General features: G+C 47.3%; 3 protein-coding genes across 4 annotated transcripts in view; all 3 read left to right on the top strand.

The window, feature by feature from the left end:
- The window catches only part of LOC135399005 (uncharacterized), a 289,237-nt gene extending 286,911 nt beyond the window's left edge, over positions 1-2,326 (top strand). For both annotated transcript variants that reach the window (XM_064630631.1, XM_064630632.1), the window contains one exon: positions 2,144-2,326. The gene's annotated coding sequence lies outside the window, so the exon portion shown is untranslated. The remainder of the gene's footprint in view (positions 1-2,143) is intronic.
- Positions 2,327-2,985: 659 nt separating this feature from the next.
- Positions 2,986-10,045, top strand: LOC135399007 (transcriptional regulator Myc-A-like). The gene is made up of 3 exons (XM_064630634.1): positions 2,986-3,272; positions 3,874-4,713; positions 7,327-10,045. Exons 2-3 carry the CDS (start codon positions 3,906-3,908, stop codon positions 7,977-7,979), a joined length of 1,461 nt encoding a protein of 486 aa, XP_064486704.1. The 5' UTR covers positions 2,986-3,272; positions 3,874-3,905; the 3' UTR covers positions 7,980-10,045.
- Positions 10,046-16,459: 6,414 nt separating this feature from the next.
- LOC135399006 (synaptogenesis protein syg-2-like) overlaps positions 16,460-17,149 on the top strand; it is a 211,261-nt gene continuing 210,571 nt past the window's right edge. The window contains exon 1 of the mRNA XM_064630633.1: positions 16,460-16,630. The gene's annotated coding sequence lies outside the window, so the exon portion shown is untranslated. The remainder of the gene's footprint in view (positions 16,631-17,149) is intronic.

Consider the following 17,149-nt stretch of genomic DNA (forward strand, 5'->3'; position numbering starts at 1 on the left):
TTCATAGAATACCACCTTCCTTCTTCTGGATTGTTGCTTTAATGGACATATTTGAACAAGAGCTTAAAAAAGAAAAAAAAAACTTGGACGATATACCAGTTCCCGTCATGTGAAATGGCCGCATAAATCTCCCATGTTCCAAACTCAGTTCACGTTCTTTGTCTAATAGCTTAAGACTACAGGCAGTATTAGCTATTAGGTCGTCTAATGACTGACCTTCTCGCAGCGAGAACCACGCGACGGTTTCAGGTGGCTTTGCTTACAAGTACTACACCGCGGCTAGCAGTTATTATTGCCGCAAGCTATTTGAGATTTTTCAATTGCTACTGATGACCTTCGGCTTATTTTTGGACTTGTGGTCTGGTAGAACGGCATCTGAGAGGTTCCCATCTGGGTCCTTCGGGAATTGTGAAGAGGTTCACGTAAAAATAGCGCCACGGTGTTCCTACGTTGATCCAAGCCCTTTCCCAGGCGTCGACCCCGATTATGTACTTCATTCCGTCACATCACTTGATTTTTCTTTCATCAAACATCCCCAAGCGAGAAAATAGTCCGAAATATCTGTAGAATTGCGCAGAACATTTGTGCCTGCAGCAAAAGATGTGTTGATATTGTCTCCGGATGATATGAGTTTCCGAAAACTTCTTATTGGACACTAGATTGAAGTGGACGTCTTAAATTATGAAGGATATTTAAAAAAATTAACAATCCTCCGTGAGCAACAAGCTGTCATATCGGCAGGCAGATCGCTCGGCAATAAGACGCACCGAACCAACAAGAAAAAGAAAGGCTAGTTTGTATCTCGCACTGCGGAGGCGAAGCGGACGTTTTGAAGCTGTCAATCAAAACCGTTCTTCCTTACGTTTCATTCACAACGCTCACCGTACACAAGTTCGTTGAGAAGATGACGTCACTTCCGTCATGTCTACTGACAAGGAGTTGTCAACTGTGGGATGTGTGTTGAGGAACACCCACCCCGTCCGTCGCCCTGGCTGTTCAGGATGGTTTTATTTTGATTTTGATCTCCGTGGCGAGCGTGACAGAAACAGGTCAAAGATTCCTGCAGACTGTTTCTTTTTTCTCTGGCCAAGAAGTTGACTTCAAGCAGTAATAATTTTTTATAGTCATAAGTATGCGTTTTAATATTCACACACGACCGGATACTTCTCTTCGCAGTGCTACAAGGTAGCAGCGAACATGGCAGTGCTCTGCTATTCAGAGTCAGCATCGGTCAGTATCTCACGCTGTAAGAATATGCTGTGAGGCTGGGGTTTCCCTACACCCCCCGGGGGTGTACACCCCTTCCCCCCTGCATTTTTGCAACACCCCCACTGAAATTTCTCAGGTGACCCCACCCAGCTCGGCCACCAACACGTTCTGGTAGAGAATCCGGCGCAGCGAATTACATCCTGTACTGTCAAACTTGGGCTGTAGGACCACAGTCATGCAGATGATCGTACCATGCATTTGTCCAAAATCATCTGAAAGTGACTGTTCAATGCATATATTGCGCGTATATACGAGCAAAAATGCGTGCGGGCACGCAAACTCAATGTGGATCACCAAGAACCATTTGCGATTTGATTATGCATCTTAATGTTGAAATGCCGTTCATTATGGATCTGTATTCTAATGTACTGTGGTCTAACGCAATAACATGTACAAATAAAACGGGAAATACATAGATGTCACCATTGTGCCACGATTCTTTCCGTGTCTAAGAAAAAAACCTTAGTGGAACCCCCCCCTCCCCAGCAGTGAATTTCTGGGGAAATCACTGCTGTGAGGTTATCCCTGTATCATTTGTTCATTTCCGTTCTCAATGGCTCCAGACGGCAAATCCGAAAACCAACATTTATTGTTGAATAATTTTTCAGCGCAGCGCGTCAGAAAAAAAAAAGCAAAAAATAGAACGCACTTTTTCGTCGTCTGCGACGCGCGCGCAAGAGGCCCTTCTGCCAAGCTTCATTCTCCTTACTTCACGCAGGAGCGGAGAATTCGCCAGCACGCAAAAATGACGTTATATTGAAGAACGTAATCACATCATGTTGCTGATGAATTACGATAATGATAAGAATAATGCGTAGAAAAAAAGCCGAAGCCTTTTATCACAGAAACCGGCGCCGTTCTCGTTTCTTTGCAGACGATGTCCGACCAATGCGCCATCTATCGGCGCTCCTCAAACTCACTCCCCGTCTACGTTGCGTTGGCCGGTCTTCTGTGCAACGCCGCTTTGCGGGTCGTCTTCGGTAGCGGAATTGTGCCCGGGCACGCTTTCTTCTGAGTTCACTTCCAGTCTCTCTGTCGCCACGATATCGATCGCCGGCCAAGTAAGTACGGATAGCTTGATTGCTATGTGTTACCGCCAATGACGCCGCATCCCATTGGGTCCCTGACTCATCCGCAATATGCTACGTCTACGTCGTTTGAGTTTGTCAGCACAGTTGTTGCTCTGAAGGGAAATAGCACCTCGAAGCCTCTTTCGTGACTTAAAAGTTGCCGTGTTTTTCACAAGGGGTTTTACGAATGTTTCGTAACATCGTGACAGCAAGTTTGAAATTTATTCCATTCATTCGCACAGCTCTTGTGTAATGCGCATATGGTGACACGCAATCTTGAAGCTTGTCGAAAAACGTCACTGGTCCCCGCAGTTCGCGTCTTGGTTCTTGACAAAAGATCCAAGCAGAACACAATGAAACGGCGAGAAGAGGAAGAAAGCGTCGCTCCTTGGCCTGCGTTCCCCCCCCTTCGGACGTTGTTTAAACTTCCCTGCGCGAGAGGTGCACGTGGAATACCGGCGAGCAGGTCGCAGCAGCTTCCCCATTGGTGGAAAATCTCCCGCGCTTTTACCGGCATCGCATCCCATTGGGTGCGAGTATCCCACTTGCCACCAGCTCGCAGCTTCCCGCTGCGTTGGCCAAGTGTTGCTGCGGTGCCCGCTCCGCGGAGCGAAGTAGTTCGTCAGTATTCTTTTGCATTTTATGTGATAATTTGCGCTAAAATCCTAAAACTACATATTTGTAGATGGTACCGTAACATGCCCAACGTACTGGACGAGGTGTCACGGACTTGGCGAACAATTATGGCATAGTGCGCAACGCGCACGGATACAGCTGGCGAAGGTTTACTTAAGTCGCAAAACGCCATCAAGCGTCAGTCGTGAGTGAGCCGTTGTTGGTGTGTGCGTGGTTTCTCTCCCTCGGATTATGTGTTGGATACTCGCCGCAATTTGGGATTAGACGTGCTTGTGGATTACTGACAACAATTTTCCTGTAAGTAGCACGGCCTCGGTGTCTTTCAGCGTTCTCGTGGTGGCGTACTTTCCGCGTTGTGTGTCGCTTTCGCGGACACTGGGTGCGGTTGCGCCGGTTCTCCCGACCGGCTTGCGCTGAATGAATGACATTTAAAGTGCGGTGCCGGCATGGCGGCGCCGGCTACCTCCACGCGAAGCACGTCAGCGTCTGACGCTGCGCAATTTTTCCTTTTCCTGCTGTTCGTCTTCAGTGATGCTACCATCTGTGGAGAATTTTCTCTGACGCGTAAGCAAAGCAGTCGTAAGTTTCGCATACGTGTACAAAGCGCCAACTTGCCTAGTGTGCGAGCGGGGTATTTAAATGCGGGGTCACGTAATGCGTCTTGCGTCTCCCAATTTTTAGTTCGCAAGCGAAATGTTTGCGTACATATTTGTAATTGGGACGTTTGGTAATCTTGACAAAAGTTCTGTAATAGAAGCGTTTAGTAATCTTAACTTGCCGTGATACTAGATTTGGTATGTCGCAGCGTTTGGAGACGCCGCTACGATGCCCTTTGTCGCATTTAATGTGTACTCGGATGTGGACTTATATTCGTTCGTGCTTTGCACCCTTTTCACAGGAGTAACTTGAGCTCTCTCACGACTCTCCGTCATGTTGTCTACGTCGCCGCCAAAGTTGGGCGGCTCCTGTGTTCGGACAGTGCTTGACGCTATCGACGTTGACCCGCTGTTTCTTGTCTCCGAATCCGCCGCCCTGGAATTCATGGAGGAGTTCGGCATCATCCCGTCACCTAACAATGATATCTGGAAGAAGTTTGAGCTGTTGCCCACACCTCCGCGGTCCCCCGACCGCTCGGAGAAGACTTGCTGCGATGACATCTTCGAAGACTCTGTCGTCGTGGACGACGTTGAGGCTCTCCGTGACATCACGTTTGAGCATGACAACCTCATCGAAGATCTCCTCCGTGAAGACTTCGACTTCCCGTCGGGCGACGAAATGTTCGACTCGACGTGGTGTCCAGAAGTGTCGGACTTGTCGTCTCGTAACGAATTGCTCCATGACTGTATGTGGTCCGGTAAATGCTCGGAAGACTGCAAGCAACAAGCCGCTCGCGAGCGACTTCAAGTGCAGGAACTTCGTCTCACACCGTCCCCCGTCGAGGCACCGACGACTCCGACTCCCGAGGCTGCGTCAACGTCTTTGTCATCGCCCGTCGTGCTTCCGGACGTTATGGCAACGACTGTGTTGGACGAGGAAGAAGTTGTGGAGACGCAGTGTGTGGACCCTAGTTCCGTTTTAGCGTACACGCCGTTGAGTGACCACTGTTACTACCAAGCTGGCGACGCGAGCACCAACCCATCTCCCCCTACGCCGAAGCAGGTACCCGTGCAGGTGCTCATTAGAAGTCGAGGAGTGTGGAAACGGGAGTACGTCGTGTCGGATACACCGTCGGAGTCTGGTAAGCATTTTTTCGTCTTTGGTCCTCCCAGGTTCCCGGGGAATGTTGGAGAGTTAATATTTGCGGTTTGCTCTGAAAGTGTTTGCGTGCACAGGGCAGGGCAGAGCTAGGGGGAACCCTTTCGCAAAACGCGGGTGAATATTTGCTTGCCACAGTTTCTGACTGCGTTGGAGCTTAGGGGTGTATGTTTTCGTATTTGCGTGCCCCATGTGTTGCGCTCCGTACCTTCAAGTGGGCTTCCTTTTTAGCCGTTTCGGGGAAATTCCCGGGCAGGGATGAGGCTGTGGGAGGTGAGAACTGCCGGGCCAAGGTCAGACTGGTGATTTCGTGAACGCTAGATCGATAGGTCTTTCACCCGGTTCTCGCGCTGGCGCAGAACTATACGGTGAGCAGCGACGGCGCGGTTCGTTGTGCGCAGAATCGGGAGAGCGTGGTGAAAAGAACATGAAAAAAAGAAGTCTGGGAGAAAGCGCGCGAGTCGGGCACTGTGCCGCTCCTGACGTTGTGCAATTATCGCGGTGGGCGAGACGTCGACGGCCGCGCTAGAACCGCTGCGCATCTGGGTGAGATTCGGTGATCCGGCCTTGTCTGCGTTGCTCCTTCTGCAAACCGAATTTAGTTGTGCTTAGGTGCGCTGTCGTCTGTGCATGTGGTTGGCACTTCTGCAGAGTCTACAGGTTGCCGTTTGGTGTTGAGTTTGTCGAACGAACCGCTTGTTTCGAGACGTCCCTTTGTTACCGACGTCGTTCGACGTTCCCGGAAGAACTTATGCGGGGCAAGTGCGGATGCGGTCGCTTTGTTAAAAGTTTGGGAAGTAAAAATAGCCTTTCCCCTTCTTCATTCCCCCCTTCGTCAAAAAAATTTTTTGAAGCCTTGACCTGTAATGCTTTCTTGGCATTTTGGGCCCATTCAGCCTCCGTGGACCCTCAAAGCGGACTAGTACGGCGTGGAACTGGAGCTGCCCCCAATAATATGGTCCGGCTGTCCCTCTCTAAGCGCAGGGCATTCTGCCTTTTGCGAAGTGACTGGCCCATTGTCCGATGCCCCGCGGGCTTGGAGGGGTCTCTTCCAAATGGTTGTTTCACACTGAGTCTTGGAGTTCGTTTATATATTTTTTTTTTTTTTCGTTCGCTTGTGGTTTCAGGGGGAGATTCTAGTATAGGCGTGCACGGGCACGTTGCAACAGGTCTGAAGGCGCGCATGAATGGCAGCTGCTCTCCTATCATTTTGGTTTTCTCTCGCAATGCATTTAGCGTGACTGGTTTGTAGGTTCGAGACGTGACCTCAACCCCCATGCAGCACTCGGTAGCATCTTTGAGGGTGTCTTCCCGCGTCGACTTACGCTTGCAGCATGATTGAATTGGCTCGCAATGTGGAGCATGTCTTATCACCAGTGACCTTGCGCGAGTCCTAGGGTGCCTGCCATCCGCTGACACTTTGATAACCAGCTATCTGTGACGCCAACATTATCACGGTTAGTCCCAACATATGCTCTCCACCGGGACAGCAACATTCACGTTCCATGGAATCCTCTTGGGCAGCAGTTCTCTAAAGCCTGTCTTATTTCCGAAAATTGCGTGACCGATATATCATGGGCAGACAATTGCCCCAATGTTTCTTCTCCGCAGCATAACGGGATGCATCATTCGTGGATAATTGTCGGCGGCGTCAAAGACAGTCGGCTAAGGCAGGTTTCGGCAATAATTTAGACGGGGGAGGGTTAAACGACTACCTTTGGCGAATTCCGGTTTGACAGGTTGCAGTGTTGGAGATATAGTTTATATCGGCCTCTCGCTTTTCTTTTTTTCTTTCATTCTTTCTCGTTTGGTAGAGGGGGCCGGTCTTCTCTAAGCATAGTAGCCTTTTTTTTTAACTATTGACTGCGATCGTCGCATTCCAGCGCTGCTGCGAGGGTTCACGGCCGCATTTTTTCGCTTGTTTCTTTTCAAAGTCGTTTGCAGTGTCGGGAGTCTCTTGCTCTTCTCAGGTGCTTCTTCTCCGACTTCCCCCGTAGACGCGTCCAAGTTTAGATTGTCTGGGAGTGCTTGAACTCCGCATGCAGCTGTCGTCTGCAACCACACGGAAGTGCTTGTTTGGATTTAGGTTTTGACAAGGCGGGAGGCGCTCGCTGTGGGGGTTCATTCGTCTGCTGGGGGTTTGCACGTATCGTTTGCTGCATCCGTGGAAAGTTTCGTTAGTGAGTCTGCTGTAATTACACGTCCAGAATCGCGTCGCGGTGTTTACACGCTCAGTTCGTTTTGTCTGCCGTGTCGGAACAGCGTCGACAGGGCCAACACTGTTGAATGGCGGTAGTTAGAGAGCGCTTGGGCTAGACGGGCTTTCAAGTTTCCGAGAGAGAGGGAGAGAGAGAAAAAAAAGCAGAGACGAATGTTTTGTCGTCTTGCCAGGAATGCGCAACACTGTAGCTGCCGAGCGTTGACCTGTCTGGCTGGGGCGTTATTATTTTGAGGTTTTTAGCACTGTGCTGCCGAATCAATGAACGCAGGGCTTGCGCTAAACGCGTAGATCTGCTCCAATTACCTAAACGTTTTGTCTGTTCTCTTTTTTTTTGCAGATTAGGGGGGGTCTATATTGCGTGTATTTTCTGTGCAGATGACGACGACGATGACGAGGAGGAAGATGAAGAGATCGACGTGGTGACGGTGGCCGGAGAACGCCAGCAGCAGCAGCACTACGCTCAGCCGAGGACGATTCGAACACCTCTCCGCGGATCACGGCCTCGTGCTCCGTCCCCCTCACCCCGGATGACCTCTAGCGGTCGCGTGATCAACCCGACGACAAAGCGTGAAAATGTCCAGCCCACGGTGCGTCGGAAACGAATGGTGACTGTCGGCAGCAAGAGACGTCGGGCGAGACACGTCGTAGTGCCTCCTCCCAAGAAGGCGAGGCGCGTCGAAGTGGTCCCGGAGACGCCGCGACCTCGCCTCGTCCCCATAGGAATGAGCTCTCGGTCCAGCTCGGACTCCGAGGACTTTGAACGCAGACGGGAACACAACAGCATGGAGCGCAAGCGCAGAGACGATCTCCGCTCGGCGTTTCAGCAGCTGAGAGCCATCGTCCCAGAGCTGCAGGAGAACTCCAAGGCCCCTAAGGTAGCTATCCTCTCGCAAGCTGCCGCTCACGCGCGGCAGCTCACGGCGCAGCACGGACAGATCGAAAGAACTCTCAGACACGAGCTGCAGCGGCAGCGTATGCTTCAGAAGAGGCTGGCAGAGGTGAAACGTCAGCTTCGTGTTAGGTCGTAGTTCCTCGGTCGGAGTGTGGTTCCAGTGGTGATCTAGGTATTCGTGTAATGAATGCCCCCGAATTTTAATAAGGGGGTGAACTGCAAAACATGTTGGACTCTTTTGCCATGAGTGGATAGGATTGTCTAACTTGAGCTAGTCTTGCTTTGTTCTGGAGATAGTTTTCTCCCCGTTTTTTGTTCTGTAAACTAAAGCTACCTTGTCACAGTTGATTTTAAGTGTTCCAATTGGAGGCTGCATGAGCCCCTTTGCTGTAATGCATTGTGTGCTCACATACAGCGTTTGACCACTTGTGATTTGTGTTGTAGGTGTCCCTTCCTGCACAAACTATTACATAAGGATAGCCTGTCATAATGCATTATGTATGATAAGCATATTGCTCTTGTACCTTGTAACACGTCTGGTAGTGTTGACAGCTTGTAACCATTTTCGGGGGCTTGCCATTGGTATATAATATACGCATACACATATGAAAGGGATATCTATCACAATGGTTGCCAACTGTTATTTATTCTTTTTTCTGAATTGGGGGAATTTTGGATAACCCTTTTGGGGCTTGTCCTTTCTGCTTATTTTAGCTTGCAGCACAGTATTGTTATTCGAGCTTCGAGACGGGGGAATGCAAAAGCTGGGCTTGTTCTTGTACGCCTATTACGGAATGATATGAGAGAGTGCGGAATCTTTGTTGTACATAGTAGGGGTGTTGTCTTTGCCTTTCCTCCTCCTCCACTGGTGTCCTGTGTCCCTGGCCCTGCCATGTACAAATGGCAAGTGCCAACATACTGGGCTTGGAGACAGAAAAGCCATGCAGGTCAGGCGGCATGCAGGGCCATGCATTACACCGGGAGTGCCAACACTTTTGCAAAAAAGCTACAGACTGGATGACACCTGCAAGCCGCTGGGCACCTTGCAATTGAGACTGGGTGGGCAGACGGTTACGGACCACCATGGACCTGTCTGTCCCCCTCTGACTCATACATTGTAGGCCGTGCTGTTGTGCGTTGTCCCCCATTCGTTATCGTAAAAAAAAGTTAGTCTCACGTAGCAGCTGATGTTCCCTGCAGATTTAGTGTTGTCCTGGGAACACTCTGTTGTCTGAGCTCCTTCAAATTTGTTGCAGAAGGACACATTGCCTTTGTCTTAACCTGTGTTAACGTGTGTTTCAAAGGTTCGCATTGGGAGTTTTTTTTTTTTTCCCTCACCTGTCTGCCGTAGCTTTTTCCTCAGGGAAAGATTTCTTTGTTGTTGGAGTTCCTAAGCTACCTGATGGCATGTGTGTGTTTGTGTGTGTCTGCATTTCAGTGGGCTTGTCACTGTATATTACCCATGGCATTTTTGTGTGCTGCTTTTTTTTTCTCTTATTCAAAGGGCCTTCTTGTTTGCACAGTTTGTATAGAAAGTTTACACACATGTGTTGTAGGGCACATTTCTTTTGTTTTGCTCAAAGTTTCTGAGCTCAAGGTTTCAGTTTGGTCTGTGATGTGTGCTTGGATGAAGCATGGAATAGCGGAACTTTGTTTTAAGGGTTGCTTGAGCATTCAAGTGCTGTAGATTTGAAGAGGAACTTGTTAGTGTGTATATATGTGTCTGTACAGCATTGTGAGGTCTGATTTGAATTCCTCTCTCCATCCAGCATATGTCCCTGAACTTCCCTCACATGTCATTGGTCTTGAAGTACATTATACATGGTCTTCCTCGAAGATTTAGGTGGAAGGCTGTTTCTTTTCGAAGAGCTCTATCCTAATGCTGTGCCTTAGTAAAATTAGTCTATATAAGAAAAGTTCATCTGCATATACATATAAACACATTATATATATTCTCTTCCCACATGTGTAATTTACTCCATGCTGATCATCATCATAGCATAATAGAGCTTTAATACTGAATTTAGATAAGAGATTGTATAAAAATGATTTAGGACTTTTCTTACATTGGTGTGTCAAGTGTTGCACTCAAATAGTTGGATGATAAGCATGCAGTTGTGCACAATGAATTTGTACTTGATGGTAAAACAGAAAAAAATGCAGTTAAACAGTTGCAATTAAAGCTTTTTGTTCAGTCCTGAACATTTGTGTTCTGTTGACTTCCTGCTACGCCATACATTGAAAGTACTCTCGCAGAGTACAACAAAGCATTTTTCCTCGCTGCTCTGGCATGCAGTACAGTGCAATGAACGAAGTCCATTAAAGTTTCATAACATCTTTAAAAGCGTGTCTTAGGCCCGGTTTCACCATCGCTGGTTAACTTTGAACTAAGATTAACGGTTAAAGTTAACACCCAATTCTTTTTTTACAAACTTAAGTTGGTGACGTGATGAATGTTTTGGTGACAACTCCCTTTAATGAAGCAGAGTTAAGTGTCAAGCTCAGGGTCGGTTGATCTCGGTTCAAATGTTAATCAGCATTGATGAAATCGGGCCTTAATCATTCATGCAGCAGGTGCGAGGGTCATTTAGAAAGTCCTCACTCAGAAGAGCCATAGCTGAACATTTTTGTTAGCACACTACCACTTCTTATAAGAATCGGAAAAACTAATACAGATTTGTTTTAATTTGTGCGCAGGTGAGGCCCATACAAAGGCGAAGGGTAGTGCAGTAAATCTAAAAATGGACAAAACAGAGGCCCGAGCAGGCATAGAGTATTTGCAAAAGAAAGGTACGGCACCCAAGGGAATCCATGAGGACATGGTACAGACAATTGCTGAAGACTCCCCTTCCTCTGCAACTGTGAAGAAGTGGGCTGCTGCATTCAAGAGGGCCAGGGTCAGGTCGTCCAAGAACCTCAACCACCGATGATCAAGTTGATGCCACTCACTGTATGGTTTTGGATGACGGACGTCTTACTGCGGCAGGAGATAGCTAAGTCCATGGGCGTTAGTTCTGGTTCAGTTCACACTGTTTTAACTGAGACCCTGGGGATGAGCAAAGCTGTCTGCAAGGTGGGTCTCAAGAATGCTGATGCCAGAGCAGAAGCTGCAAGGGGTTGACATTTCCAGGACACTTCCAGGCTGACCCTGAGAATTTCCACCGCAGGTGAAACCTGAGTTCATCACTTCGAAGCTGAATCAAAGATCGAAAGCAAACGGTGGAAACACCCTGGTTCTCCACGCCCGAAGAAGTTCAAGCGGGCAGCGTCTGTTGACAAGGTCGTGGCTTTTTTTGGGAGGCTGAAGGTCTGAGTCATGATAGACTACCTGGAAAAGGGAAAAACTATTAACGGACAGTACTATGCATCAGAATTAACACGTCTGAAGGAAGCAATCAAGTCGAATCGCAGATGGAAGCTGAGGGCAGGTGTGTTCTCGCTCCAGGACAACAAGCCCGTTCACTCGGCTGTGGTTGCAGTAGCTGAAGCAGCTAACTGTGGCTTTGAATTGCTACCCCATCCCTCTTACTCACCAGACTTGGCTCCATCAGACTTCTGCCTATTTCCTAAACTCAAATCCCGCCTACGTGGTCGCCATTTTGGAAACAATAATGAGGTCATATGTGCTGTGGAGGAGTTTTTTGGAGGACCAGGACACCACCTTTTTCCGTGACAGGATTGAAGTGCTTGAGCGTCGTTGGAGCAAGTGCATTGATGTCAAGGGGGACTATATAGAAAAATTGTGAAAAACTGTCATGTTTCTGCAACTGCTTCTGGATGAGGCTTAGAACTTTTTGAACGACCCTCGTACACATGTCTAGCCACTAATGGTTGCAAAGACATGGTTCGAAATATATGTTCACTCCAAACACTGCTAGTTCATTATCCGTGGCTACATGGTGTGCCCTGCTTTTGAGTGCCCAGTGGTGTTGCTGCAGTGCAGGCCTGGTTGAAATGTGACGTAAGACAGCGTGTTTCACATGCCAGTGTTCTTGCTATAGTAACACAACCCTGAATTTGATCTTAGAGAGAGTCAGAAAGCCAACAATATTGCAACGTTTCGTGCACATACAAAGGTACAGATCTGTACAGTGCTGGACAAAAGTTCATGGAACACGCTCCTAACGTATAACCAAACGTTTTGTCTTCTTCTTTTTCTCTTTTTTTCCCCTCTTTCTTTCTTTTTTTCTCTTTCTTTTCTTTTTCTCTTTCTTTTCTCTCTTTTTTTTTATTTGCAGATTGAGGTGGGTCTATATTGGGCATATTTTTTGTGCAGATGACGACGATGACGAGGAGGAACATGAAGAAAAATATATGGTGACGGTGGCCGGAGAACGCCAGCAGCAGCAGCACTACGGTCAGCCGAGGACGATTCGAACACCTCTCCGCGGATCACGGCCTCGTGCTCCGTCCCCCTCACCCAGGATGACCTCTAGCGGTCGCGTGATCAACCCGACAATAAAGCGCGAAAATGTCGAGCCCACGGTTCGTCGGAAACGAACGACGACTGTCGGCAGCAAGAGACGTCGGGCGAGACGCGTCGAAGCGGTCCCGGAAACACCACGACCTCGCCTCGCCCCCATAAGAACGCGCTGTCGGTACAGCTCGGACTCCGAGGATTTTGGGCGAAGGCGGGAACACAACAAGACGGAGCGCAAGCGCAGGGACGGTCTCAGCTCGGCGTTTCAGCAGCTGAGAGCCATCGTCCCGGCGCTGCAAGAGAACCCCAGGGCCGCTAAGGTAGCTATCCTCTCGCAAGCTGCCGCTCACGCGCGGCAGCTCACAGCGCAGCACGGACAGATCGAAATAACTCTCAGACACGAGCTGCAGCGGCAGCGTATGCTTCAGAAGAGGCTGGCAGAGGTGAAACGTCAGTTTCGTGTTAGGTCGTAGTTCCTCGGGAGTGTGTCGTTCCAGTGGTGATCTAGGTATTCGTGTAATGAATGCCCCCGAATTTTAATAAGGGGGTGAACTGCAACACATGTTGGACTCTTTGCCATGAGTGGATAGGATTGGGTCTAACTTGAGTCTTGCTTTGTTCTGGAGATAGTTTCCTGCCTGTTTTTTTTTGTTTCTTTTTTGTTGTTGTGTGTAAACCAAAGCTACCTTGTCTCAGTTTATTTTAAGCGTTTCATTTGGAGGCTGCATCAGCCCTTTGCCTGTAATACATTGTGTCCTCAGATGCGTGTCAGCGTTTAACCACTTGTGATTTGTGTTGTAGATGTCCCTCCCTGCACAAGCTATTACATAACGTTAGCCTGTCATAATGCATTATGTATGATAAGCATATTGCTCTTGTGCCTTATAACGTGTCTGGAAGTGTTGACAGCTTGTAACCATTTTGGGGGCTTGCCATTGGTATATAGAGGGTGTCCCAGCTAAATACGAACATATTTTTTAATAACGTATTTATCACTTTTTCCGAGATGAAATCAATTACAATATAGCATATGCTGAAGGGCTCCCCTTAGGAGGGCATTAGCGAACTCCTAAGGCAATGTCTTAATTAACTTTCATTAACTAACTTTTTAATTATAAAAGCTACGAAGTTGTCCCAACGAGAACATCTGGTCCCTTCGGTCACCTGATACCGGAGCCGTTTTTAGAACAAAAATCCGTTCGATAGATCGTCCGCAAAAAATTCGTGAAGGAACACCTTTTTTTCTTTTTTTTCATTGTGCATCTTAGGTGAGGCATCTTCCCTTCACCCCCAATGTGAGAAGGTGAAAGAGCACACTATCGCCTCTTGCGTCATGGAAAAAGATTAAAAGAAAACAGAAAATGCAACTCAAGATAAAGGCAGTTCCGATAGAGTCACCCGATACATTAGTTTTTGTTTTGTTTCCGCAAGTTAAAGCTCATCTTCGACGCATGAGGCGGCACAGTTCTCCTTCACCCTCTTAGATTGAGGGTGAAGGAAAGACGCGTCTCCGAAGATGCGCAATGAACAAAATAAAGAAAAAAAAAGGGCGTTGCTTCACGAATTTTTTGCGGACTCTAGCGAGCGGACTTTTGTTCTGCAAACGGTTCCGGTATCAGGTGACCGAAGGTACCAGATGTTCTCATTGGGACAACTTCGTAGCTTTTATAATTAAAAACTTAATTATTGAAAGTCAATTAAGACATTGCCTTAGGAGTTTACTAATGCCCTCCTAAGGAGTGTCCTTCAGCATATGCTATATTGCAATTAATTTCATCTCGGAAAAAGTGATATATATATATTTTTTTAAAGAATATGTTCGCATTTAGCTGGGACACCCTGTATATGCACCACTTTTTCTCTCGCTCTTATTCAAAGGGCCTTCTTGTTTCCACAGTTTGTATTGGAAGTTTACACATGTATTGTAGGGCACATATCTTTTATTTTGCTCAAAGTTTCTGAGCTCAAGGTTTCAGTTTGTCCTGTGATGTTTACTCGAATGAAGCATGGAATAGCGGAGCTTCGTTTTAAAGGTTGCGTGAGTACTCAAGTGCTGTAGATTTGAAGAGGAACTTGTTAGTGTGTATATATGTGTGTGTACAGCATTGTGAGGTCTGATTTGAATTCCTCTGTCCCTGAACGTCCTGAACTTCCCTCACATGTCATTAGTCTTGAAGTACATTATACTACATGGTCTTCCTCGAAGATTTAGGGGGAAGGCTGTTTCTTTTCGAAGAGCTCTATCCTAATGCTGTGCCTTAGTAAAATTAGTCTATATAAGAAAAGTTCATCTGCATATACATATAAACGCATTATATATATTCTCTTCCCACATGTGTAATTTACTCCATGCTGATCATCATGATGATGTAATAGAGCTTTAATACGGAATTTAGATAAAGAGATTGTATAAAAATGATTTAGGGGCTTTTTCTTACATTGGTGTGTCAATTGTTGCACTCAAATAGATGGATGATAAGCATGCAGTTGTGCACAACAAATTTGTACTTGATGGTCAAAAAGAAAAAAAAAATGTAGTTAAACAGTTGCAATTAAAGCTTTTTGTTCAGTCCTAAACATCTGTGTTCTGTTGTCACTTCCTGCTACGTCATACATTTGAAGGTGTTACGTCTTTGCACCAAGTTGTGGTGGATGAATGAGGAAGACTGGTCTTCGTGCATCTAAGCTTGAAATTAGATCCTCTATTTGAAGTTTTACAACAGTCAACAGTAAAACCGTGTCTTAGGCCTGGTTTCACGAATGCTGGTTAAGGTTGAACCAAGATTAAGGGTTGCTAAAACTCACTCAATCCATTTTTGCAAACATTAGTTGGTGACGTGATGAATGTTTCAGTGACAATAACTCCCTGTAGCGAAGCAAAAGTTAAGTTAGAAAAAGTAAGAAGCAGAGTTAAGTGCTAAGGGAACGTTGATCTCTGTTCAAATATTAATCAGAATAGGTGAAACTGGGCATCAGTCATTCATGCAGCAGGTAGACATGTCAAGCCATTAATGCGAGCCATGGTGCACAATTGTTGCAATGCAAATGCAAGCCATTGTGCCCCCAAATGTGCACGTTTCCCACTTGTCCGCCCAGATGCGAAAAGTAGACGCCGATCCTGCTAGCACGCGTTGATGACAACATGTTGACGATGGCAGAGCGGGACTGCTCGTTGGTGGTAGGTCGTGCTGAAGATTGGGAGGTGGTGGGTTCGAACCCTGCCACCGACTATGCTGTCTGAGGTTTTTTCTGGGTTTCCCAGCAGGCTTTCCAGACGAATGTCGGCCCATGGTGCATACTAACCCCCCCCCCACCCACCCCACACACACACTTGTTCCTGCTGTCCATGTGTGTACGCCGCCAATAGCCACAGTTGCTACGCGGCGCTAACACGGGATTTAAAAAAAAGTAAGCTGTTGCCTTGGATTTGGGAACGAGATATCGTGAATCGGTCGAAGCTTAGTGGGCAACAAAATCAAAATGAGAACACAGTTATACCCTTGTCACGCAATGGGTCTTCAATGATCATTGAAACCAATCGTCATTGAAAATGCGCTAGCGCCACCTAGCGTGTAACGAGTCAACCTGTAGGGGAACACTGAATCCAATACTCTTTGGGAAGTTGACACGTTACACGCTTGGTGTCACTACACACATTTTCAATGGTCATTGGTTTCAATGATCATTGAAGACTGCCCGTGTGACAGGGGTATTATTTATACAGACTCCCCCCATGTGTTGCGGTATCCCATCCGTTTCTTTGATGTGCGGCCCCTACAACAGCCCAAGCAGCACAATGTACTGAAAGTCGAGTGCAATAGGGGTGGACGGATATGTGGAAGACCTTGAACGAACTGGTGAAACTAAAGAACAGTGATAAGACACATACCGTCCACCCCTATTGCACTCGACTTTCGGTACATTGTGCTGCTTGGGAGGCGGCATCTTTCAGCTTCAGACACTTGTCGGCGACGATACATAAAAAAAAAGGAAGTTACAACTTTAACATAACCTCAAAACGACCGTATCCCGTGCTTGCGATTCTAGATAAGCCATTGCGTGGCATGGCACTGTCCTTCAAGCTGATAATAGTAGATCTAACCTTATCGCCACACGCTCTTATCAGCCGCAGCACACGGTCCCTTATCCAGTTACGAACTGGGCGACTAAGACGCCCTCTGTTGCCATTAGGTGAGGCCGCGTTGTTCGGGCTGTGTCTAACGGTGCGAGTGTACGGCTGAACGAGTTTTTTTGACAAAGATGATTCCGCATTTAGCCGAGACGACGCCTGAACGTTTCATCCGTCCACCCGCACGCCCGCCCAAGTGTCTGGAGACCACCTACGCAATTGGAGCAGCGATCTTGAGGTCAGACTCACCTGTATGACCATCTGTTCTTGTATCGGTGCCCTCACGCTCTAGAAATGGAAGTGTTTGAGATGGCCCCACTAAATAAGATACCGCCTTCTCAAAACTACATCAAAGTCGCTAGGTGTGGTCATGTTCACGAACCGCACAGCGGTCTATGTTATTCCGAACAACGAACGTTACGCAGTTTTCTTTTCTTTTATTTTTTCTTTCGTTTGTGAGCTTTATCCGCCGCTGAGTGGGTTGAAATAGGTTCTTGATAATCGTTTTCCGACCTCCATGATCTTAGGCACGTATTTTTTTTTTTTTTTCATTTAGTTCCAGCGTTAAAAAACACAAAATGGTGCCCTTTTTTTTCCCAGTATAACTTACCGCATTTTCCGGTGTATAACGCGCGCGTTATACAATAAAAAAGTGCTCTGAAGAGGTCCTGCGCGTTATCTAACGGTGCGCGTTATACACGGAAATATTTTCCTGCAGAGTTCCTTTTCAGGTCAGTGACGTACAAATTCTAGCCAC

This window comes from Ornithodoros turicata, chromosome 6 (assembly GCF_037126465.1).
Source record: "Ornithodoros turicata isolate Travis chromosome 6, ASM3712646v1, whole genome shotgun sequence".
Lineage (NCBI taxonomy): Eukaryota > Metazoa > Arthropoda > Arachnida > Ixodida > Argasidae > Ornithodoros > Ornithodoros turicata.